The sequence below is a fragment of the Crinia signifera genome, chromosome 19 (assembly GCF_055691185.1).
Source record: "Crinia signifera chromosome 19, ASM5569118v1, whole genome shotgun sequence".
NCBI lineage: Eukaryota > Metazoa > Chordata > Amphibia > Anura > Myobatrachidae > Crinia > Crinia signifera.
This window is the reverse complement of record NC_139226.1, coordinates 48,986,179-49,011,228: the sequence shown is the minus strand read 5'-3', so window position 1 is coordinate 49,011,228 and position 25,050 is coordinate 48,986,179. Positions and strand designations below refer to the sequence as shown.

The following is a 25,050-nucleotide window of genomic DNA, read 5'->3' as shown; positions in this document are numbered from 1 at the left end:
GAAGCCGTACAATTATGCACTGCCCTTACTTCCTAGAAGACCGGATAGCATGACACTAATCTAGAAGTCGAGGGCCCATTATTTGATGTTTATTATATATATATATGGGTGCCGGACGGCTCCCCGACAGTCGGGATTCCGACAGTCATTCCTCCGACGTCGGAATCCCGACTGCTCCCTCGTGGGGGTCCACGACCCCCATAGAGGGAGAATAAAATAGGTGGCGAGCGCAGCTCGCCACCGTGCCCGCAGCGTGGCGAGTGTAGCGTGGCGAGTGCAGCGTGGCGAGCGCAGCGAGCCCGCAAGGGGCTTCATTGCGCTCCCCACGCTGTGCAGTCGGGATTCCGACGTCTGACTAATGACTGTCGGAATCCCTACTGTCGGGCTACTATACCACACCCATATATATATATATATATATATATATATATATATAACAGACCACCTGTCACAACCACCCCTATTCTTCGGTTATTTTCTGGTGTTTTTTCGGCAATTACGATCTTGATACTACAGTTTTCTTGGTATTTGGCTTTTATTAATCAGAAAAAAATGCCATTATTTATCACACCTTTGCTTGTACTGTATATATGGACAAGTAAACATTGAAGCCAAGGTAAAGGTAAGTATGTGCCTGAGTGTACAGTAACAGGTCTTTGGTGACGTAATGAAAGATGGGATCCGGATGGGAATTGGAGTTGGCTTGGACCAAAGGATGCTGGAAGGCTGTAATAGGATTCTCTGATGTTGGACATCGATGAAATATCGGATGATGAGACAAACACTGCAGCTAAGTAGCTTGGTTCACTGGAGGTTCCACTAAACCAGGCACAATGAGAGTTCACCAGTGATGACAGTGTATCGATGTTTGGAGAACCGATAGTGGCTGATATTGATGCTGCTTTCTGACTGTTGACTGGTAGAAGCAGGTGGTACTTGGGTGATGAGCGGTAACAAATAAGTAAGCAGAAAAAGTAAAAGCTGATAATGAGACGATAGTGAATCAATGGTTAGTCAACAGTGAATAGGAGACTAGAAGATGACTGCTTAGAAGTTAGGTAGCCTTTAGGGAAACTCAGGAGGTCGGCTGGAGACGATAGCACACAGATGGTGACGCAATGCTGACTTTGGAGCCAACAGGGAATAGCTAGGAGCCTATGGAGATCGTCTGGAACCCATGGTGCATCAACGATGAGTCGATGGAGAGATGTTGGGCTTGAAAACACAGGGAATAGCTATTAAGCTATGGAGATTCGCTGGAACCGATGGAGGTACTGCAGAGTTAACAGCAGGGAGTCAAGGAAAGCACTGGTCTGATATACTGGATATTGCAGGAGCAGATACAAGGATACTACTTAGCTGTAGACACCATTGTACTGACGATTTGGAAGTCTTCTAGCATCCCAATAGTGTCAAGGTGTTGATCATAGGCAGGGAAGAAGTGATGTCAGAATTGGAGTTCCTGGATTGGCCGCTGAGAGTAATGTGACAGCAGGCAAGATGGCAGCACCCATGTTTGCAAACTGGAGGGAAACTCAGCATGGTGTAAGCATGACTGCGGCCTGTAGGTTTGGTAATGGAGATGGGCATAGTGAAGCCTTGTCAGGATGAGCGGAGTGCAGCAATGTGTTGAATGCCAGAGTGACATGTTGAGCGCTGCTGGATGACCACGTGTCATGCCAGCCGGACATCGGAACACCATGCAGGGAACTCTTAGAGCACTTCATACTAAGCTTGGAGAAACACTTGGAAGGTAAGAATATGTTTCTCAGGCTCAGGATCGTAACATCAACAAGATTTTTGTAGAACATTGAAGCCTAATTTGGGTTAAATTAGTTATCTGAATTTATTTGCTTAAATAAAAAAAAAAGAAATAAAGTAACCTACAATGGCCTTATCTAATCAGTTTCCTGTTGCGTGCTACACTCCTTTTTATGTTCTAACAGTTTTTCCATGCCATTATACTGAGTCACTGTACGGTACTGCCGCAGATTACTTAGCCTGACATACTGTTCTTCAGGTGTGTCTCTTACCTGTCAGAAGCTGTTCTCGTCTGTTGAGATTCAGCGGAAGCAGACAGCACAGAGACAGTAAATGAAAGAGGTGTAGTCTCTGGTATCAGATTCCACCTGCCCAAAATCACTTCTCCAAAAATCTTGCTAAACTATAGCATCAGTACAATTAAAGGAGTTTCCCAATAATATTTACTGTCAGTTCAGACTGAAGAAGGGGAGAGTCTGTTGGATAAAAAGTTTACGTTGTCAGTGATAATTAGAATATAGGTCACAGCTAAGTTAATTTAGGTCTCATAACACACAGGTGTTAAGAGCAGGTGTTACTATCACAGTTTTAATGACTGTAAAATGCTTGCAGTGTGCACACGTGTTAGCAGTCAGTGCAATGTAATGGGATTATGTGGTAGTTCTCAATAACTACAGTAGTATGCTATATTATTACAGGGAGGCTTTGCGCACCCAAAGTTGCATACACAATCTGCGCTAAAGGCAGATAACAATATTGTTAACGATTTCCCTTGAACTCCCCGGAGCTACAGAATGAATGATATAGTGCACACACCCTTAACGGGTTTCAAACAATAAAGAGAAATAGTTTGCTTTTTCCAGTGACCATCTTGTTTTCTAAAAAATTGTAACTTTATTGTTCATACAAACTGAAGGATATGCACAATAATACTTCAACCCGGGTCCATACGTTACCAACCTGCCAATAACGTGGGTCTGAGGTGTGGGGTACTGTATATCACTGATTCAAACTCACAAGGGAGGAGAGGTGCCCCCTTGGGAGCAGGAGCCCAGCAGCAGATGGCTCCAGTGCCAGAGTTACGCCTTTGCTCCCATTCCTGTGGCCTAACCCTAACTCTCCCTCTCCGTAGCCTAACCATAACCCTCCCAATAGTGCCAAACACTAACCTTTCCATCTCACAGCCTAACCCTTCCTCACTGAAAATGTACCATAATTCAGGCTGGACAATGGATCAGACCCAATAGTTCAACAGGCTAAATCTGGGGAATTGGCATGCAACTTTATGAGATGGGTCCAGGCCCTCATAAGCCCCTGTGCCCAATAGCAATGGCACCCTATGCACACACTGTTTGTGGAGTTTGTATGTTCTCCTTGTGTTTGGCTCCTCTGGGCCCACCGGTCATACTCTAAAAACACACGGGTAGCGTGTATGTGTGTGTGTGTGTGTTTGTCCATGTGAAACATGCTCTGTTTTTCATTGGAAAGTTTCTCTTTAACCCCTTCACTGATGGGTTAGTTTTTAAGGAGCGCTCCCCACAGGGAAGGTTTTTATTGGAGAGCGCTCACTCCTGGGGCCGGGCAGCTCTGCTGTGCACTCTATCAGCCACTGCCCGGCCCTGCCCCAGTGTGCAGCATGACGCTAGCAAGTTCATGCCGTACACATCAAGGAGGAAGGGGCCGGGCAGCTGGAGCCGGGCAGCGGCTGAAGTTAATCTCATCACCCCCGCAGCTCAGCACAGTGGTGCTACCGGGCGCCAAGGAGGGGAGTCATTGGCTATCCCGGAAATTTTCTGGGAATGCCAGTGTTACCGCTGCAGCATTGCTCGGAAAATTTCCAGGATTGTCAGTGAGGGTGAGACCTTTGATAAAGCCGCTGAGACGGCGAAACGCATCTGTTGCCTGCCTACCCCCAGTTTTATTGGACTGTTCCAGACCAGCCTTGGACCCCTCTCTTGGACCATATCACCAAAACCTTGGACATTGCCTATCACCTTGAAGGATCCCAGTACCATCCTTGGGAGTACAAGCTCTGGGTGACTCCCCTACTCTGGACGGTGACTCGCCCCAAATTCCAACTCGGGCCTTGAGTCCCAGGGAGAGACATCGTACACCCCAGCCTTCTATCTACAGGTGGACGGTAATCCAAAACTTTTCTGTTTGCATTTGCACTTTATATGGTCCTGACTCCAGGCACAATAGGAATGGACAGTCCTCATATTGTATTCCAATTCCCCATGAAAGGCCAGTTACATTTTTACCAGCACCTTCCTTATTGGTCATGTTTATTGAATAAAATGTATTGTTTTTAAATTGTACAATCAGTCCAATCCTTATTATATTTTATTTATTTCAGTCAGCGCTGCTTCTCTTTTCTTTTTTGGTGTTGTCAGTGAGGGGGTTAAAGTGCTGAGAAATATCTGTGCATTATATACCTAACTGTGGATGTGGAAAGTTGGCCACTGCACAAAAGTGAGATTATTTTCTGGAAGCAGATATTTAAATGAGATTCAAAGGGTGCAGAGCGCTCATTTATACGATCAGTGATAAACCCAAGATGATGTGGGTTTCCTGTCCTCCTCCCTCTGCCGCATCAGAACCATGCCAGCGGATTTGGGATCTCCAGCAAGAACAGCTATTGGCACAGCAAGTTCAGGCAGATGATATAGTGCAGGGGACAGGATTTACACAGAATGCTGCATGAGGCACCTTTTCCACTGAAGACCAGGAAGAAGCTTCTGATCCTGATAATGTTACAATTAGGGTGGCCAATCCCGGGATCAGGATCGGCGGGATCCCGGGATTTGGCCCCCAAAATGCCGGGATTTCAATCCCGGGATTGGAGATTCCAATCCCGGGATTTCGGGATTAGACTGCGCATGCGCGGTCTAATTCCGGACAGCGTCTGAGCACTTGCTCAGACGCTGCTCGGCTTCTCCCATACCCGGCGTGCGGCCTGCGCAGCGTGATGAGGTCAGCTGTCATGCTGCGCAGGCCACACAGCCGCCCACACGCCCAGCAACCGGCTCAAAACACCTTATCAGTCCAGCACAGTGCACGCCCGCCCGCCCAGCTTCCCAAACACCCATCCAAGCTACCCGACCGCCTGCCCAGCTACCCGACCGCCCACCCAGCTTCCCGACCACCCGTCCGCCCCCCTGCCCAGCTACCCGACCTCCGGACATACACGGCTCCCAGCATCCCGGCTAGCAGACATACCTGCAGCCCACCTGGCTTCCAGCAATATCTGCACGCTCGCCCACCCACCCAGCACCCGCAAATGTAAGTACTGTGAATGTGCAGGGTGGCCGGGGCGTTTTTTTCAAATTAGGGAAGCCAATCCCGAGATCCCGGGAATCCCGGGATTGAGCATTTTTCAATCCCGAATCCCGGGATTGAAAAAATGCCCCGGGATTGGCTTCCCTAGTTACAATCTGCAATTATAAACATGTGTGCACATCCCTGCAGGCCAGAATACACATGTTCAAAGGCCAGATTATAGTACACAAATATACCTGCATCTTTTATAAACATGTCACAATATATAGCATTTATTTTTATTGAGCAGATTATGCTTTTACCTTGATACTGTACATCAGAATAGCCAAAAGCAACAAAGTAACATCTATGTGACGCTTCTTCAGCAGTTTGTCATGTCTTTCATCACCTGCTGGTTCCTGCTTCTCTATGCTTCAATCAGCAGCAGAAAGACGAGAGACCATTACGTGTCAGGTTATGAGACTTTGTACTAATACCTTGTAATTGTGACGTTTAGACTTTCATCTATTGCCAAACCCATTGGCGGCTGTCCTGAAGTTAACAATTGGAAAGGCGTAACTTATATAGTAGCTGACTTAAAGAGAGGTGCATGTTTTGTCTACATAAAGAAACATTGGGCCTGATTCTGGTTCACTTGCAAGCACATATTCCGCAGCAATTGACAGGGAATATTAGAACATTCACATCTGTCCCTGCCTCAGTGGAGCTTACAGTCTATAGTCCCTCGCACATATACACGCACACACACACACACGCACACACACACACACACACAGACATTCTACAGTTAATTTTTATTTGGAGACAATTAACCTACCAGTATATTTTTGGATTGTGGGAGGAGGGAAACCCACGCAAGTACGGGGAGAATATACAAACTTTGCACAGTTAAAGGCCATGGTGGGAATAGAACCCATGACCTCAGTGCTGTGAGGCAGTAACGCTAACCATTACACCAGGGGTGGCCAAACCTGTCCTCAAGATCTACCAACAGTTCATGTATATCAGGCAACCTGTGGATCTATAGTAGGAATGAATTCGGCAGGTTTGAAACTGTTGGTAGATCTCGAGCACCAGTTTTGCCACCACTGCATTACACTGTCCATGTTGCCACAGGAGCGACATAATGATGTCACACTGCGCAGCTGCATACTGGGTGGAGGAGATGCTGGAAGACAGGGTGCAATGTGAGGTCGGCGTATAACTGTTAACCCCACTATTTATCTGTCTGACTCTCTCTCTCTCAGTATGTTATTCGTTACTACAGTATCTGTACCATGTAACGGCTGCAGTTAGCATATAATAGCTGTTTCTCTGTGATAGTATCTCTTTATAAATTGAACTAAAATTTAAATAACAAAAATATGAATATAAGCTGCATTTTAATATATGTATGTATTCTCTTTAATTGTCCAAAGTTTGTGCAGTAATACATACAAATGACACAGAACAGCATTATCGCCTGTGCACCATGCAAGCAATCCCAGTAACATACAAGAATGACTAGGTACTGACGAGTGACTCCTCTAATTGCCAGATAAGAGCAGGGTAGAGACGCCTGTAATTGCAAGGAGCCGTTCCAGTAACGTAGTCTTTAGGAGAACCATGAGGGATAGGTGTGGCCACTTTGGCTTCTATCGCAGGAAGTGGAACTCGCCTCAATTCCTTTCCTATTTTATTTTTGTATTCTTCCTTTAGCAGACAGTATAGTATCCCCAGTTTGTGTGTGTGTGTGTGTGTGTTTGTGTGTGTGTGTGCAGGTATTCTCATCTGCTTTATGAGACTCTCGTCAGATCACTTCTTGCCATACTGTTTCTGTGGATTCAGTGCATCACATGATTATTATATTAAGATGCTCATTATCTATGTGAGTTAAAAGTATGCAGTACAATAGACAATTATTGGTACTGGTTTCCTAGCACGGCGCCCATCGCATACAGTACTTAGTGGTGTGCGATGCATGCGATATTCACTTTAAATTAACAGGAGTGCGTGTACAATGAAATATCGCATAGCATTGCATGGCAAATGGCATGCAATGCGATTTTTAATTGTACAAGCACCCTGATGGGTGCTTACAATGTTAAATGCACCCCTATTGTCAACGCCACCCCCACTATCAATGCCAACCCGAAGCGTGGCGAGCGCAGCGAGCCCACGAGGGGCGGCGGTACGCATCCTCCAACCTTTTCATACCGCCACTATCCACGTCAGCGTGGAGTTGATTTCAGACAGTGTGGCAGCGGAATACAAGCCCGAAGCGTGGCGTGCGCAGCGTGCCCCGCGAGGGGACGTGGAATACATGTAAAGTAATCCGCGGCCCCGCTTCGGGCTCGCCACGCTTCGGGCTCAGTGGCTCGCTGCGCTCTCCAAATGATCTAAAATCAACTCCACGCAAACGTGGATAGTAGGGGTATGAAAAGGTCTGAGGATGCGTACCACCGCCCAACGTGGGCTCGCTGCGCTCGCCACGCTTCGGGTTGGCGTTAAAAAAGTGGGGGTGGCGTTGACAATGGGGGTGCATTTAACATTGTAAGCACCCATTAGAGTGCTTGTACAATTAAAAATAAAATCGCATCGCTTCGCATGCAATATAGCGGCATGCGATGCGATTGTATAAGATTCACTATGATCAAAATCGGGGGCGCCGTGCTAGGAAACAAGTACCCAATTATTTTATGCTCAGATGTCCAAATGATGGAATGTACTGTATATGGAATATATTTGAGATGTATTTATATGCTGTGCACAACACCTGTCACGTCCTATGGTGTTTTTGGAGCTTTTTGTTGGTTTTAACTCAGTGGGTGGTCATCAGACGGCCGTTGTTAGTCTTCCTCTGTAATATTATGTTTTCCTTCCTATGTTTACTTTTAATTATTTTGTATGTGACTTTGTTTGGAAAACTGGTTTAAATAACAGGTTCCCAATACAGTGTCATCAGTTTAGAGGCTGTTAATTAACTATGACCACAACTAACAATTAGAAAAGGTTTTGTGAATTAAGCCATTTATTGCATATTTTGGAAGACTGCCTTTCCAGGCATTCCATAGAGATGCATGATTGAATTTACTGATGTTTATTGTAATGTGGGTCCAAAATGGACAACCGCTACACAGAAATCTATTATTAAAATAGGTAAATTTATGGAATTGGCTGTTTTTAATGCAGCAATAGGGCTGATTCAGAGGGGGCGCGATTGTCACTCCCATTGCATATTTTTACGCAGCTGCTGTGCAACAATATGCAAATATCGCAAGAGGCACCTTGTGACAATAATGTCTTCTGCTGGCATTCCTGATCCACTGCTGCATCCAAGGAGGCAACCATTGCTTCATTTGTGTGACCATTGGACAATTCTCAGGTCATGCAAGCTGTCTGGGAAAATCTTGCTGCCGGGGCCAGTAAAGCTAGGTTCAAGGACACAGCCACCGGCTTCGTTATGCCCCCCAAAAAAGCCAAGATTCCCATATTTTCTGGAATATTGTCCTTTGCCGGTCCCCAAACACATGTCAATCATGATGCGGCCTTTGGAGCTCTACAAGGGACAATACCCAGATCTTCACATATGCCACCGGCTTCGGTATGTCCTAAAAACATTTTCTGAAATGCTGTCCATTGCATTTTATAAACCATCAATGTTTGCGGGCAGCTTCATGCGTGCACTGCAAGCAGCACAAGACACTTAACCAGGGAGGCTGTTAGCCAGATGCCGGCACATGTGCTGATGGGTACATGGGGCATGTGGCCCTCTGTACGGTGCCCATTATTGCTCTCATTTTTCCAGCTACCTGACTGTTGCTCCTGTGCAGTGGGTAATGGGGAGAGTACTCCTTGCTCTGGGCATCTCTGTGGCCCTCTGTTTGCTGCCACTTGCTGTCATGACTGCCGAGAGGGAAGGGGATGATAATTACCCATGTCCAGGGCCAGTGGCGGCTCGTAACTTCTTGGGGGAGGGGGGCTCCCTCTGGCCACAGCTGCCGCAGGGGTACCGTGATGTAGGCACCCCTGTCGCCGCAGCCTCTCCTCCCGGTCTCCGGCGCCTGTGGTATATGATAACAGGTGCCGGGACTGGCGCATGCGCAGTACAAACATCTGTACTGCGCATGTGGCCAGCTGCTATGAGGACTGCACTCCTTAATAGTAAAAAAATAAATAATTTGCCCAACTGTTTTTGTGATTACTGCGTTAAGATAGAGAGACAGATGTGATTCATGGACTTTGCTTTATACTATGTAAGGATTTATTGTTGAAATCCTAATTACAGCTTCTCACTCACCTCTAAGGGAAGAATTCAAGTGGGTAGTGTATCAGCAGCCACAAGATGGCACCCGATCTCTAAATCCTGTTGCAATGGTTCATGTCAGCTTATTGCTGCTGAGCCTTAAAGTTGCGTGCAGCACTTAAGAGTGCTTCAAGTTATTTTTAATCAGAGATTGATTATTGCATTGTTTCTGTATTTCCCTACAGACATACTCAGGCCTGTTCTGTGTAGTGATCAACCCATACAAGAATCTGCCTATATATACAGAACAAATAGTGGAGATGTATCGAGGAAAGAAACGCCATGAAATGCCCCCACACATATACGCAATATCAGAGACGGCGTATCGCAGCATGCTTCAAGGTATGACCGCTCAGAGCACAATTAGTAATGCTGATATATGTATATGGCCCAGTTATAAAGTCTTTTGCCTTATAATAGAACAGATTGCATCCTATTCCTGGGCAGAACTTGCTACTGCCATTGTATTTGGCCCTGTGAATTTGCCAGCTGAAGCTGGCATTGTTATCACAGGGCTCACTGCGGGGTGTTTTTTTTTTTTTAGTACATTTGGCCAGATCGCATTTCTAGTTTTTCTGCTTAAATGCGAAATAAAGGGTTTGGAGCAGTTTTTCACAAAAACTCCTCTTAGGTGATACTAAAATAATGTTAATAAATTGGCCCCATAGCCTTTAATGTATGCCGGCCTTTCACCTGGAGGTTGCCTATGTCATGACAGCTAGATTATTTGCATTGCTGTTTAAAATATTTACTGTACCTCTGTATCTCTTTTTCTCTATGTACAGATCGTGAAGATCAGTCAATTCTTTGCACGTGAGTAATATTGTATATGCTACTACTTACTACAGTACTAATCCTAAAACATTGCTATAAAGAAATATTAACTAATAATAATGATTGTGTAAATATTTATTAGTATTGTCCAACTGACATTCCTAGCAGTAGCCATGATCAAAAGGGAAGGAAATTCTACTGCAGTATTTAGATACACAGCTTTAAATATTTATATGCTGAAAGGTCAGACAGCTCATAACCTGGTACCAGTAGTGTAAAAGATCCAATGCCAGGACTTATTGCATACACGGAACCGGCAGGTCAGAAATCCAGATTAATCATACGGTATCTGTAACTAGTCAGGTGTTGGTGTACACCTTTTGCCATAAATCCATTTAAGGGCCCCATACACTACAAGGATTTTGCACAATTTCATTTGATTTTTATGTTTTGGGTCGATATATCATTTAAAAAGTGTGAAATCGTTTGTGTTTTGCGTCCAATCCGATGCGTGGTCTTGTAAGTGTCGGATGGGAACCCCTAGATCGCTGGTACTGCACCATTCGTTAATCGGAATCGCATTTAATCGGATGGAAAAAGGAGCGCTTTTTGTGCATGCGATATATCGTATGCGGAATATCGCAGGAAGTTTGACTGATGTCCCTCTAACCCCCTAATCGAGTTTATCGGATATATCTTATGGTACAATTGTATACCATAAGATATATCTCATGTGATTCATCTTGGCTTGATCAATTGCATTAGATACAGATGGAGCATCCTCATCTAGCCCTTTAATAGGATTAAGTGAGCCCGAGCTGTCGGACTTAATCCTCTGCTAATCCCCTACTGTATTGTTCTATGTATTGTATTGCAGCTATGAACAATAGATATTAATAAACCTTGGTGAGCCGCGGCTCACCATGGCTCTCCATAGAAGGCTGGTTGAAGAAGGCTTCATCTGTATATCTCATGCAAAAATTACACCAAAGTTCAAAATCGGATGGAATCTCTCCCGGGAAGGTCCAGGGGGATTTCACGGGAAATGATATCTGACTTCAGGGTCAAGACCCCCATACACTAGAACGATTTTGCACAATGAGTGTCAGATAGGAGCCCCTAGGTTGGTCGTACTGCACCTGTGATATATCAGAGTCGGATGGAAAAATTGAGTGTTTTTTGTGCATGCGATACATCGTATGCGATATATCGCAGGATGTTCAGTCCCTTTAGCCCTCTATATATATATATATCTTGGTACAATTGTATACTATAAGATATATCTCATGCGAATTATCTCGGCTTGATCAATCGCATGAGATATATCTTATGCAAAAAACGACACCAAAGTACAAAATCCTTTGGAATCACTCCTGGGAAGGTCCAGGGGGAGTTCAAGGGAAATTGTATCCAATTTCAGCATCAGATATATCATTGTAGTGTATGGGGGCCTTCAGACATATAGTTGTAGTGTATGGGGCCCTTAAGGTCAGCTATGAACACATCTGTGCATATGATGCTGTAGCTGTCATTTCATCTGTCATCATATAAGTGATGCTTTATGTTTGCAGTGGGGAATCGGGAGCTGGAAAGACAGAGAACACTAAGAAAGTCATCCAGTACCTAGCACATGTGGCCTCCTCGCACAAAGGGCGTAAGGAACATACAGCTCCGGTAAGGCAGCCATTGTAGCAGCCAATGCTTTTATACTCAGGAAACAATGGTCAGCGAGTTACAAGCGCAGATGTAATTGTGCCAATATAGTATTTCTATAGAAATGGTCACTTCGCTAAGTACAATTTCTGCACCCCCAATATTGCTTCACCGGTATACAGGGGGTTATTCTGCAGTCTATTTGTAAATGATTTATTTCATAGATGTTTTTTGGGGGGTGAGAAATGTTATTCTGCTTTGTGACATCAATGGTCTAAAACTGTTATTTGCAAACTTTGACTAAATGAAGCTCTTTATGGTGGACTTGGATCGTCCTCATTCATTGGTTCATATGATTCCCTCACTTCCCCAATTCTGATGCCGTAAGATAAATACAGTGGGCTATGATTTCTGATAAAGTCCAGACCAAAATATTATCATAGACACAGTTCTTAGATGTACCGGCACATTTAATATCATGGACCAAACAACATTGGTTTGTTTTAAAACACAGTAATCAATTAGTTATCAGCTTCTAGCAAGCCAATGTTTTGTTGCTGTGGGTTTAAAACTCATCGCATATGATAAATGGCGCTCCAGACAATACGCTTCTAACTGTCAGGTTTGGAAAATGACAGTCCGGAGATTATTGGTTTGGCGCACCACCATTTATTATACACAACAAGTTTTTAGTAGCTAAAACTTGATGATATTTGGTCCCCATTATTGAATTCTGCACTGTGGTATAACATAAGCTCTGCAGTATCCTCTGTGCGCACTTAAGTAGGTCTATGAACTATAGGATCATTAATATTATCTTTGAAGCTGAGAAAAGCAGTTACAGTTATTGTTCATTGTGCCACAGGGAAGGTACCAACAACATAAAGTTATCAGACTCTAGTGGTTTTGAGGATCTAGGTTGGGAAATTCTTATATTTGAGGTTCTGAGCATCAGCACATTGGCAATGCATTAGATAAAGGGTTTAGTTATCCTGGGGCAACTGTAAAACCTCTTACCGCAGATGTCACTACAGCTTTATGTCCCAGAGTTCCTCTTGGCAGAAAAGGGCACACATGACTGCATTAATTACTTACATTGTTGACTTGTAAAAAAAGACAACAACAATGACATGGTACAGACAGCAGAAGTATTCTTCAGTCCATAAGACAGTACCAGTAATGGATTGTACCATACTTTGGGCAAGGCTTATACCATACAGCAGAGTTTCCCAAATGTTGTCAATACAATCCAGGTAAGGTAAGGATTTCCATTCTTAAAACCTGGAGCAATAAAATTTACAGACCCACTAATTAAGTCACGTTTGCTCAAACATGGAAATCCTTAAACCTGAACTGTGATGGTGGAATTTGGGAAATTATACCATACATTTTATATTTGGCGTTTGACCCATGTTGTTAAATATACTGCAGATCCTTAACACGTAATGTCCCTTGGAGTAACTCATCCATGTGTCCCTAGATCAGTAGCAGCAGTGTATATGGGATAGCTGGGGAATAGGAGAACCTATATCAGTGGCAGTAGTGTATACGTGATAGCTGGGGAATAGGAGAACCTATATCAGTAGCAGTAGTGTATATGGGATAGCTGGGGAATAGGAGAACCTATATCAGTAGCAGCAGTGTATATGGGATAGCTGGGGCATATGAGAACCTATATCAGTAGCAGTAGTGTATATGGGATAGCTGGGGAATAGGAGAACCTATATCAGTAGCAGTAGTGTATATGGGATAGCTGGGGATAGGAGAACCTATATCAGTAGCAGTAGTGTATATGGGATAGCTGGGGAATAGGAGAACCTATATCAGTAGCAGCAGTGTATACGGGATAGCTGGGGAATAGGAGAACCTATATCAGTAGCAGTAGTGTATATGGGATAGCTGGGGAATAGGAGAACCTATATCAGTAGCAGTAGTGTATATGGGATAGCTGGGGAATAGGAGAACCTATATCAGTAGCAGCAGTGTATATGGGATAGCTGGGGAATAGGAGAACCTATATCAGTAGCAGTAGTGTATACGGGATAGCTGGGGAATAGGAGAACCTATATCAGTAGCAGCAGTGTATATGGGATAGCTGGGGAATAGGAGAACCTAGATCAGTAGCAGTAGTGTATATGGGATAGCTGGGGAATAGGAGAACCTATATCAGTAGCAGTAGTGTATATGGGATAGCTGGGGAAGAGGAGAACCTAATAGCTAATCAGAATGTTGACAGTAACACAGATTATCTCAGATGTGTGTTACAGTAATCTAGTCAGAAACATTGAACCTGTCCATTCCATTGATCAGGATATTGCTGTCAGATCTGCCTGTGACAGGGGCAGTATTATAACATAGGGAGGGGTATGAGGAGTGTCGGATAGTGGATAATGCAGAGACTCCCGATTGTACAGGGTATTGACGGCTGTTGTATAATAAATTAACATGGTCAACATACATCAGGTTGACAGGTGCAAAAGATTGACATATCAAAGATCAACAGGGCCATAACAATGGCTGGCACATGTTTTTTTCTGCCAATCCTGTATATTTCATGTTATGTGATCACATCAATACAGATGTAGCCTCTCAGAGCCACACTTCAGGCAAGGTGACTCGCTTCACTCGCCACAGGTTACTATTCCCACGTGGATGTCGTAAAACATATCAACCCCCTTAAAGATGTGTTGACCGTTGTGTTATGACCATTTTGAACTGGTCAACCTTTTGTACCTGTCGACTTAAAGTACCATATATTGACTTTTTGTACCTGTCGACCTTTTGTACCCCTCAGCCTAAAGCATTGTCAACCATACAAATGTACGTGTTGAATTCAGACCTGATGGCTGGGCTGTGAACAGCTGTGCGCCTCCCGGCCAGTGTGGAATCTCGCTCCTTGCAAGCCTGTGAATTGCTAAGCACGGTTTGTGGAAATGCGCTGAATCGGTGATTAACTGCTCCACCATCTAATGATGTTTCCAGTGAGTGCAGCCTGTGCTTAGCCCTGGATATCGATAATCAGCCGGCCGGTGCAGTCACAGCCGTTTGCGATTAGGTCTGAATTAGGCCCATAGTCAGTCTATCATCCAGGTACCGGTAGTGACGTACGGCCGGGCTCTTATCATGGCAGTGTCAAAGAAGCCAAGTTTGTACATTCATATTGTCTTTGTTCTAGCCTTTGTTGCTCTATGACAAGCCTCACTGTATCACGTTGGACAAAGCTAACACATTTGTGTGGCGTGTTTAACTTAACTTGCCACAAATCAGGTTTTGTTAATCGATAAAGCTGGCAGATATCATTGCTTGAAAATGTATTCCATGTGACGGTCGTAGACGGCATGACAATCTCAGGGGTAGCAAGCAAGCCCCGTGTGCAACATGTAACCACAATAAACATGTGATCTTTATGTTGGTCCAGTAAAGGGTATACCAGCCTGCTTAGAACTCACTTTCTCCTGGGACAAGTCCCTCTACTGGAATTGCAGACTGCAGACAGAGCAATCACGAAAACATCTAATATGTAAACAGTACTTTTTTCCTTTATTTGGCAATGTCTGCACTTGTCACCGTGAGCTCACACTTGTTGCATGAGTCTTGGTTTGGAAAGACGTAAAGGATGACTACAATAGTATATGAATAAATCCATAGACAGAAGCAGCTCCAGTCTGTCGCAGTGTTGCTGTATGTCCTGCTGTTATTCTGCCAGCAGTGGGCTGCGGTGTCTCTGGTTACTAACAGTCTTTGTTGTACACTTTACTAATACCAGATGGAATCATTCAAATCTATCAAACACCAGGCAAGTGTACCTTGTGTGCAACCTGCATGATGTGTGTAACGCATGCCACCAGCACTAATAGATTATCCTTCTAGCAGAGTGGTTGTGGTCTTACGTCATCTCCTCTAGACATGCCGGTAAACCAGGATCTTTATATAACACTGGTATTTTACTTCATCATAAATCCTGATTGGGTAATACTGCAGAGGACATTCATGTATGACGTGTAATAAATCGCAGAGACATATATTACAGGGAAGCTGTCACCAGACAGAAGTTTTCATGTGTTGTGTAATATTACATAGTAATTATATATTACAGTAAGTTTATGTATTCCATTTTTTCTTCAGTATGTGGTCACCTGTGAGACTCTCAAATTGGCTTCCTGACAGCAGTAGAGGCACAGCTAGAACAACCTAATGATGGAATATTGGGGGCAATTCAGGCCTGCTCACTGAGGTCCAAATTTGCTTCCCCGGACGATGGTGCGGGTTTACGCATGCGCAAATATGCTCAAGTGCAAACCCCCTGTAAGGCAACAAATATAGAATATATGCTGCCTAACAAGCAGATCTGAATCAGGCCCTTTATTAGCACCATTAATGGCATTGGGGAACTGGGCAGGTTTGGGGTGCCGGAGTCTCTCGGACATTCCGGAAGTGTCCCTGTGGCCCAGCTGCTAAAAGCTATTTAGGATCTTAATGTTTTATATTCAGTCATCAAACTGTTACATTGAAGTGTACATTTACACACTCAGTGGAGCCACGCCTTCACGCTTTCAATTGACCTAGAGCTAGTGACTGCACTGAGGCATAAGGCAGAAATTGACGCCCCTAGATCTTAATCCATTGATAGGCTGCAACAGCATGAATATGAGTTCAGCCTGCAAAATGGCTGCCTCCAGTGTAAGTGGATGGTACACATTAAGCATACCTCCCAACAGTCCCGATTTCAGCGGGACAGTCCCGATTATCAGGGCCTGTCCCACTGTCCCTCCCACGGCTGTTGGGAGTCCCCCCTGTTGGCTTTCTAAGCAGCGGGGAATAAACGCTATGCGCACAGCGTCTATTATCGCAGCCAGGGGGCTGGGGGCATGGCTAGAGGCTCACAGAGCCTCTGGGTCATGCCCCCATAGCGGCAAAATGGGGGCGTGGCCTCGCGGGAGAGCCGCGAGTATAGACCATGCCCCCGGAATTAGGCCACGCCCCCAGAATTTTCGCCGCGCCTAAGGCGCGCAGCAGCTTTGTCCCGACTCCTGGACATGAAAAGTTGGGAGGTATGCATTAAGGACTTGTGACTTAAGTTTAATCTAAAGCTGGTGACCATGAATTAATTGACAGCATTGTAGGTCCTGGGTAAAGCAATACACTGGGGTCCCTAACCATCCATTCACAGAAAAAAAAAAGTAGCTTACCCCTCCAGCTGTCTTGCTCTTGCTCTATCTACTTGCTTCCATAAGAATGGCTGTCAGGACACTGATTGGTAAATAGCTGGAGCCATCCACCAATCAGCATCCTGACAGTCATTCCCTGTCTGGCTGTTTGTGTATAATTCACAATCACAGTGGCCAAGTGGCATTCTTTTTCATCCACACAAGACACTCCAGAGGCACCAGCCTGGGTGAAAGGTGTCCCCCTGGCCCAGACCACCCCTGCTCAAATGCTCCTAGAGTAGTGTTGTCCTGGGCAGCTTCCCAATGTGGCTATACCAGTGGTTTCTAATATTTTTTGAATCACGGCGCCTAAGAGTGTCAGTTCAATGCGCCTCTAGGGTAAAAGTTTACTATTGTTAAATTTGGAAAAATAAATGAAACTACAATTACACTGAACCTACCTGTCATCCTTAAGTTCAGTTTTGTGGCGGTGTACAGGGTGCCTAGGCACACAGTATGGGGACCACTGGCCTATACATTAAGATAGCTCCGCCTCCTAACAACATGATCATAGTGTAATTTATTATTAATTACACATTCATGTGACTTCTTTACTACATGCTAAAGAGACATTTGCAATGACATCATTAATTGGTGCTATTTTTAGGAGACATGTGAACAGGTCATATACTGAATTCTTCTCTCACTTCCCTTGTGTGACCTACAATATTTGTAGATAGAAATATTTACAATGACTTGCAACCATTACGAATTCTTCTCACATCCGCTTTCACCGCTGCAGGATTTTTTATTTGCATGAGACATCAGTTTTCAAATTGAAATGTTTTGCGTTTTTAAATGGCAATTAACAAAATATAACCAACCACAGGAATTAAGTGGGCAGATACTATTTGAAAGGTTCTTGTAGAATTGTTTTTTACAGAAAGGTTAGCATTTCCACCCTAGGACATCATTGAGACTACATGATTACAGGCTGGAATTAATGCTGGGAGAAAAAGAAACCCTTCATCAATGTTAATAACAGTCTTTTTTTGAAAATTTAGTAATTTTTATAAATTTTTCGAAAAACAAAAAAAACAAAGCAAACATAAACAACCTAACAAAGAGAAAAATAAATACATTAATTAATTAAAAGTATAAGAATCTCACAAAGAAAGCAGTTATATAATTGCGATAATAATATCTTATTTACAGTACGATAACAATATCAGTTTTCCCTTTTAAATACTGTTTCCCCATACCCATTAATAGCAGGAGTTAAAAGCCATATATAGGATATAATGAGACCATCACATAGATAACAACACGAATCGATAGGGAACAATACATATAGTACATAATATACAAAAAAGTCCTATCCATATATATCTTAATCTAAAAAAATACAAGTTAATAACAGTCTTAGGTGTAGATTTATAAAGCAACTTTAGAAGTTAAAAGCCTGTCAAACTCCTCCTACCTTCAGGTTTGAAATAGGGATGGCAATCGACCATCGATTATTCTAAATCATCAATGGTTTATGGCCGATGTTGAATACTTTTGCCATCGATGGGGGAGAACCAGATGGTTTCCCTCCATCAATGGCACAGCAAAACGATGTTTTGCGGTTTTTGTTTTTCAAAGTGCCGGGACACGGAGCATAGCTCCACCCCCAACAGGCCAATCAGTTAAACACAATGCATGACCATCGATATGTAAAAATAAATATCGATGGTCATCCATTGCATAGTTTAGCACTATTAATGGGCAGTTGCACTATTGTCATCAATGGAAACCATTGATGGCAATGGCAACGATGGCCATCCCTAGTTTGAAACAGATCATTTTGCTTTCACTTTCTGTTAAGGAGTCATTTGGTCTGTCGGGTGGCCTCTAGTGGTCACTCACTGGTGGTACTTCACTTCAGACGTGAGGAGCATTTAGCCAATGAGCTACTACCTTTCATTTTATGGAATTTACTTGACTCAATGCTACCTCAAAGCTCCTTGGTTGCTATGGGTAACTTCTCCACTTGTCAACCGCTTAATACTTCTCCCCTTCAGTCATTGTCAGATATAATGTTTATATTTATAGAAATCTTTTTATAATATATATTGCTTCACATCATACTGTATAGTGCCTGTAGTTTTAGTTTTATAGAAGTTAATCCTTTTTGTTAATGATGTTTAATTTCTCCCACAAATTCCATTATTAACATTTTTCATTATTAGTTTCACCTTATGTTGTGTTTTGTTATTTATTGTTCATTTTCATTTTCGCTTTTTATTTGTTGTTATCATTAACATTTGTTTTATGTATGTTTTTATTTTTGTTCTGTTTGCGGTTTCATCTCAGAACTCCAGCACTATGTCTTACGTGAGTAATGCTCATTTTGTTTTTTTTTCCATGTTCATATTAAGTGGACACATATTCCTTTCATAAAACTTTTTTCCCTCCTGGAATGGGTCATGTGGGGAGGTATGCAAAATCTTATGAATCCACCCCCCTTCTAAAGCCCCCCCCCCCCCCCCCCCCCCTCCAAGCCTTAATCTGGCCCTGACCTGACCATTTGGTCGAAACATGCGAGATAAGTAATGGGCACATCAGCAAAACCATACCTCCCGTGTCCCTCTTTCTGCGGGAACGTCCCAGCACTGTCCCCCGCAGGGGGGGCAGTTGGGAGTCGTCGTCGTCACCCCCTGTCACTTGGATGTCGCATAATCTATTCCTGTAGTAGAGGGGCTGGGGGCTGACCAGCAGCTTACATAGCCGCTGGCCAGGCCCCCTCAGCGGCAAAAAAGGGAGAGTAGCCTTGCGGGAATGAGGCAATTTACAGACCACGCTCCCTTGCAGCTAAGCCACACCCCCTAATTTCAGGTGCGCACCTTTGGAGTGCACAGGAGTCCCTCTTCGCCTGTAAAAACAGTTGGGAGGTATGGCAAAACAATTGAAGTTAAAACCCATTTGTTTGCCTTGCCCCCATAATTGATAATTCGGCATACAGTATATTTTGCTTTTGAAGCAATTTAGAAATATGCTGGGGTAACAAAGCATTTGGTTTCATAGAGAATACATTACATTTCCTGGACTATTTAACATGTCAAGTGTCTTCAATGATCTTGTCCATGTTAATAAATAATGTGATGTTGTGACATGATTCTAGGGAAGAGCATTATTTTCCTATTTCATCGCATTATCACTGGGGCACCGTCGGTCTCACGTATTATATCAAATTCAAAACAAAGTGGAATAACCAACTAGGATCACAGCTGTGAACTCCCTTCCTGCCAGGACAGTTTCAGGTTCCTTTTCTGTTCTTAGGTTACAGTGTACTGTACGGTGCTGCGAGCTGTAAAACCCTGCAGAAGGGGTAATCTATACACAGGTACAGCGACTAGTGCAGGAATGTGAGGCCCGCTTAGCACTGACGCACCTGCTTCTGCATGCAGCACAACTGTAAGATCCTACCTCAGTGATGAACATGGTCTGTCTCCACAGATAGTGGTCTGGTCTAGTCCCCTTGTGCATCACACGCTGAGAAGGATACAAGTACTGCCTATATAGCCATATTGGATATGCCTTCTCTTTTAATGGCCCTCATTCTGGTTGGCTTGCAAAGTAGCGTTAGTTCGCTGCATTATGAGCCTTGTAGCGACGCGTGGCCGAACGGCCGCATCCTGCTAATCGCAGATTTTACTTGCGGCGCTGAAAATGAAAACCTCATTTGCAGCCTTGCGTCGGTAGATGAAATCAGTTGATTGTCGCCGATTATTGAATGATTTCTGAAGCGCTTGTTAATCTAAGTCACTCTCTGGCACCTTAGAGTAGTGGCATCCTGCTCACATCAGGTGATGTCAGCTGCCTGCCCACGGAAGGCCCGTAGATGCCCCCGTTCGCATGGGGATGCACAGCATTTTCCTGGCTGCAGCCAGCGTTGTTGTGGTTATGCCCAGGAAACACAAGGCATTCGAACGTCCCCTACCTGCCTCCTGCACCCCCACCCCCCTCTGCTGTGAGCACCATGGAGACTATGAAAGTCTCCAAGGGCGGACGCAGTGAAGGCCTGCACATGCGTATATGCGATTATGCGCTTGCACAGGCAGCAAACATCAGTCGCCATTGCATTTTTGCAACATAGCGACCAGATCAGAATGAGGGTCTAAGTTAGTCATTTGGGGTGCACAAAGGGACTATTACCATCTATAACCGGGCTTTACGCTGGCACCACATGATGGCCATTACACTTTGAATAGCTGAAGGATTGAGGCAGTGCTTTCACGTATCCCCCATAATCCACCGTAGCTCAATTAATATTTGGCACAATAAGTATATATCATTTGTGAGCTGCACCTGGTATGCCATTGTTAACAGAGCATTAAGCACGCCTCGGCCTGTCCTATAAGTAGATTACGTTCACCTCTGCTGATAATGCCAACTGCGCCCACTAAGACACACGATTCTCACCCACTCTCCGTAGGGCTTATACATTAGTGCATTACTCTGTAACTTATCCTATTCGATTTTATTTATTCTCAGGGAGAACTTGAGCATCAACTTCTACAGGCCAACCCCATATTAGAGGCTTTTGGAAATGCCAAGACTGTGAAAAACGATAACTCTTCGCGATTCGTAAGTTGCCGTCCTCTCCTCGTGTGTAGGGTTGGGTTTTCCTGTGCTTACTGAATTCAGAACACAAAATACTGGGTTCAAAATAAAAGTCTAAAAGATATAGAAGATATCCGTCTTTCCCAATGCATATTCCACACAGGGTGGGAAAAAGGGTTATGGTATAGAAGATCAACGGTGTCTAGAATGACCATATTATGGTCACCCATGCTTAGTTGAACCCGTCTAGTTAGACGCCTAAGGATAGTCAACAGTGTGTAGATTGACAGTAACAAAAGTTAGACACAAGGGTTAGGCCGACGGGAGCGTGATCAACAGTCAAAAGGTTGACATGAGTTTTTTCACTTTTTTTGGGTGACATAGGTCAACATGGACACCAAATAAGTGTACAGTGTCCCCTCGCATGGCTCCCTACGCTCACCATGCTTGGTGCACTCTATTATAATCTAACTCTATGCCCATTTGGATGGTAAAGTATAAACCAAGTCGGTCTAAAGCAAAAAAAAAAAACGTGAAAAACTCATGTCTACCTTGTGTCTGTCGATCACGCTCCCGTGGACCTAATGGTTACATCTAACTTTCATTACTGTCGAGCTGCAAGATGTCAACTATATTTAGGGGTCTAACTAGACGGGTTTCGACTAAGCGTGGCCTACCATAATGTGGTTGTTCTAGAGACCATCAATCAATCTACCGGATACGAGGGAAAAGGTAGGTGAGTACAGTACACAATTCCAAAACATTATTGCACTGTGGGGATATCTATGAAGACTGATGCAAAGAAAATAATTATGTTCTGTAGGAGCCAATTCATGTGTGTCCATTTTTCATGTTCTCAGACTGTGATTGGCTGCTTTAGGAAACCTATAAATTGGGACATGACCCTTACAGTTATCAATGGCTGTCAGATCCCCTTATTCTGTGCATTCCACATTAGACTAATTTGATTCTATTTATGTTTCAGCTTGTTCCTCTCTCTATACATATTTACATTATTGTTATCTTATAATATATTTTTCTTTAGGGGAAATTTATCCGGATTAATTTTGACGTAGCTGGATACATCGTTGGAGCCAACATTGAGACCTGTATCCTTTCAGTCTGCTGGTTAAAAGGATGCATTGCCTTCTGTTATAAAGACATGGAGTGTACTGTGTTTAATTAGAATATTGTTTTGTTCCACAAAAATAGACATGTAGCTATTGGATGAAAGGGCATGTCCATCATTGTGGCCATTAACTTATATATGATTACATGGCGTAGACCCATCAGGACTGCTTCCCAAACATCTATACAGTATTACACTTTCTGCACTGTACAGGGCTCATGCGTCCCAGGTTCTACTTACCTACATTGTGAAATACAAACCTGAAATTGATCTGTGTCATTTACATCACCCAATGCGGCCTTCTTAGCCCAAACAGCTGATTTAATGTTAGGAGTTCCTGCTACTACTTTGCACCTAGGGAGACAAGAAAATGTTGTGGTTCAAAATGAACTGTCTGAAATTGGGGTGGAGAAAGGGGCTAACACATCCCCTGGCATGCGGCTTAAAGGGTGAAAAATCATTAGATGGTCGCTTGCTAATAAAAGTCAGTCTAGACTGCTATGGCTGCAGATCGCCGAATTGGGGTCAAGCGCTGAAGTCATGTGATGTCAGCCGCCAACCCCAATCAGGCATAGAGATAGCTGCCTCTGCAGGGGGATGCTCCCCTGCTTCCTCCCCCTCGATGACCCCCGGCCCGCCCCCCTTTGGACCAAACACCCCAGCGAGTGTGAAACTCACCAAAGCCGTTGGCTCTTGGGGGTTTTCGCCTGCTACCCGAATTCGGCCCGTTATGAACGGGTCTGAATTGGCCTCTTAAGTTTTTGCAGACTGATTTACAGTTGGGACGGTGGAGCGTCCTAGCCAGGCACATCACACTGTATAAATTAAAGCTGCACCATTTTCCTATGTACAACATACAAGAGCAGTCAGAATTTACAGCTCATTAATTATAAAGAGGTATCTGCACTATTTGCGCTGCAAAACAAGGTTCGTTCAGTATCCTTGAGTTGGATTTTCTTTATTTTTCCTTTGCCTCCTTAACCACTTTATTTAGATTTACTGGAGAAATCTCGAGCGATCCGCCAAGCTAAAGATGAAAGAACATTCCATGTTTTTTACCAACTATTAGCAGGATCAGGAGAGCATGTTAAAAGTAAGTGGTCCAATGGTTTACTCTTCCCCATGTGTTCCAGGCGCATTGGCTGCGTGTAATGGTATTGTGTCATTTGTCATATTCGGGACAACCCCCCACCCCAAACTATAATGTTACTAAGCCCTTCCCCTCATGGAAAAATGCAGCAATTTGCCGATCTAACGGGAGTGGGCAGAACTAAAATGATACAATCCTAACAGAATCTCGTCATGTTGGCTCTGCACCCACCCCATTGGACCGTGAATCGCTGTAAAGGGGTGGGGCTTTGTAATACCATGCTTGCTTTCTCTTTTTGTCTGGGTGGTGTTTCTGGGTAACGTTTGGTATTGTAAATACCTAGAGGTCCCTAGTAATAATAGTTTAGATTTGTTTATAATATACATGTTGCCCGTGAGCAGTATTTTATATACTCTTAGCGTGTTATTACTGCTGCTTAGCACACACTTATACGGAGCACTGCTTCATGTAATGTATTCTGGCCATTGTTCTTCCAGCTGACTTGTTATTGGAAGGCTTTAACCAGTATCGCTTTCTGTCCAATGGAAACGTCACCATCCCTGGACAGCAAGACAAGGAGCTCTTCCAGGACACAATGGAGTCCATGAAAATCATGGGAATTAATCATGAAGAAATCATGTGTAAGTAACGAGCTGTCCTCATTTGATGACAAGTAATGCTGTTGTGTACAGGAAGAATGCGTTTGTGGAGTTATTGCCTCCCCTGTTGGGGGGAACGCTGCACTGGACGTATGCTGGCCATGTGGCCCACTGGCTAGATTTATACCTCTGCATTGGGAAAGCCGAGAATTTAAAATATGTATATTAGGAGAGATTCTTAAGCTTGGTGAAAGGTAAACTATCAACCAATCAGCTTCTAACTGTCATTTTGCAGGATGTGTTTGAAAAATGAATGGAGCTGATTGGTTGGTACTGTACTTTATCCCTTTCCAAAATATATCTTTCCCATGATATTTTTTTATGATATTTTTTAATTATCCCCCCAAATATTCACTTAATTTCATTTTAACCGTTTGTGTTTAAACTCCTCTAGGTAGCTGTGGTTCTTTTGCCTTGACACACACAACAAACCCACTTTATTTATAGAGAAAAAGTAACATATACTGTATCTACTGTGCTGTAAGAAAGATGAATAATAAACAAGGATGCTTTCCATTGAGTCTGTGGCATTGACGCAGTTGGCAAATGTGACGTGGGTGTTTTTGCACTGCAAAAACCCTCAAGTGGGAGCAAGCATGGGCGATGCTTGCATGAATGAATGGGGTGGTAAGCACATAGTGGATAATATATAATAAATCATTGGCAAC

At 43.7% G+C, this 25,050-nt stretch overlaps 1 protein-coding gene across 8 annotated transcripts in view; it reads left to right on the top strand.

The window, feature by feature from the left end:
* Positions 1 to 25,050, top strand: part of LOC146042515 (myosin-10-like) — a 191,511-nt gene that overhangs the window by 111,702 nt on the left and 54,759 nt on the right. For 5 of the 8 annotated variants that reach the window (XM_083162558.1, XM_083162554.1, XM_083162557.1 and 2 more), the window contains exons 3-10: positions 9,511 to 9,667; positions 10,111 to 10,138; positions 11,671 to 11,773; positions 19,255 to 19,275; positions 21,436 to 21,528; positions 22,550 to 22,613; positions 23,628 to 23,726; positions 24,221 to 24,364. In XM_083162558.1, coding sequence (XP_083018684.1) covers positions 9,511 to 9,667; positions 10,111 to 10,138; positions 11,671 to 11,773; positions 19,255 to 19,275; positions 21,436 to 21,528; positions 22,550 to 22,613; positions 23,628 to 23,726; positions 24,221 to 24,364 — 709 coding nt within the window. The remainder of the gene's footprint in view (positions 1 to 9,510; positions 9,668 to 10,110; positions 10,139 to 11,670; positions 11,774 to 19,254; positions 19,276 to 21,435; positions 21,529 to 22,549; positions 22,614 to 23,627; positions 23,727 to 24,220; positions 24,365 to 25,050) is intronic. The other 3 variants (XM_083162556.1, XM_083162559.1, XM_083162561.1) reach the window with 1 other exon arrangement.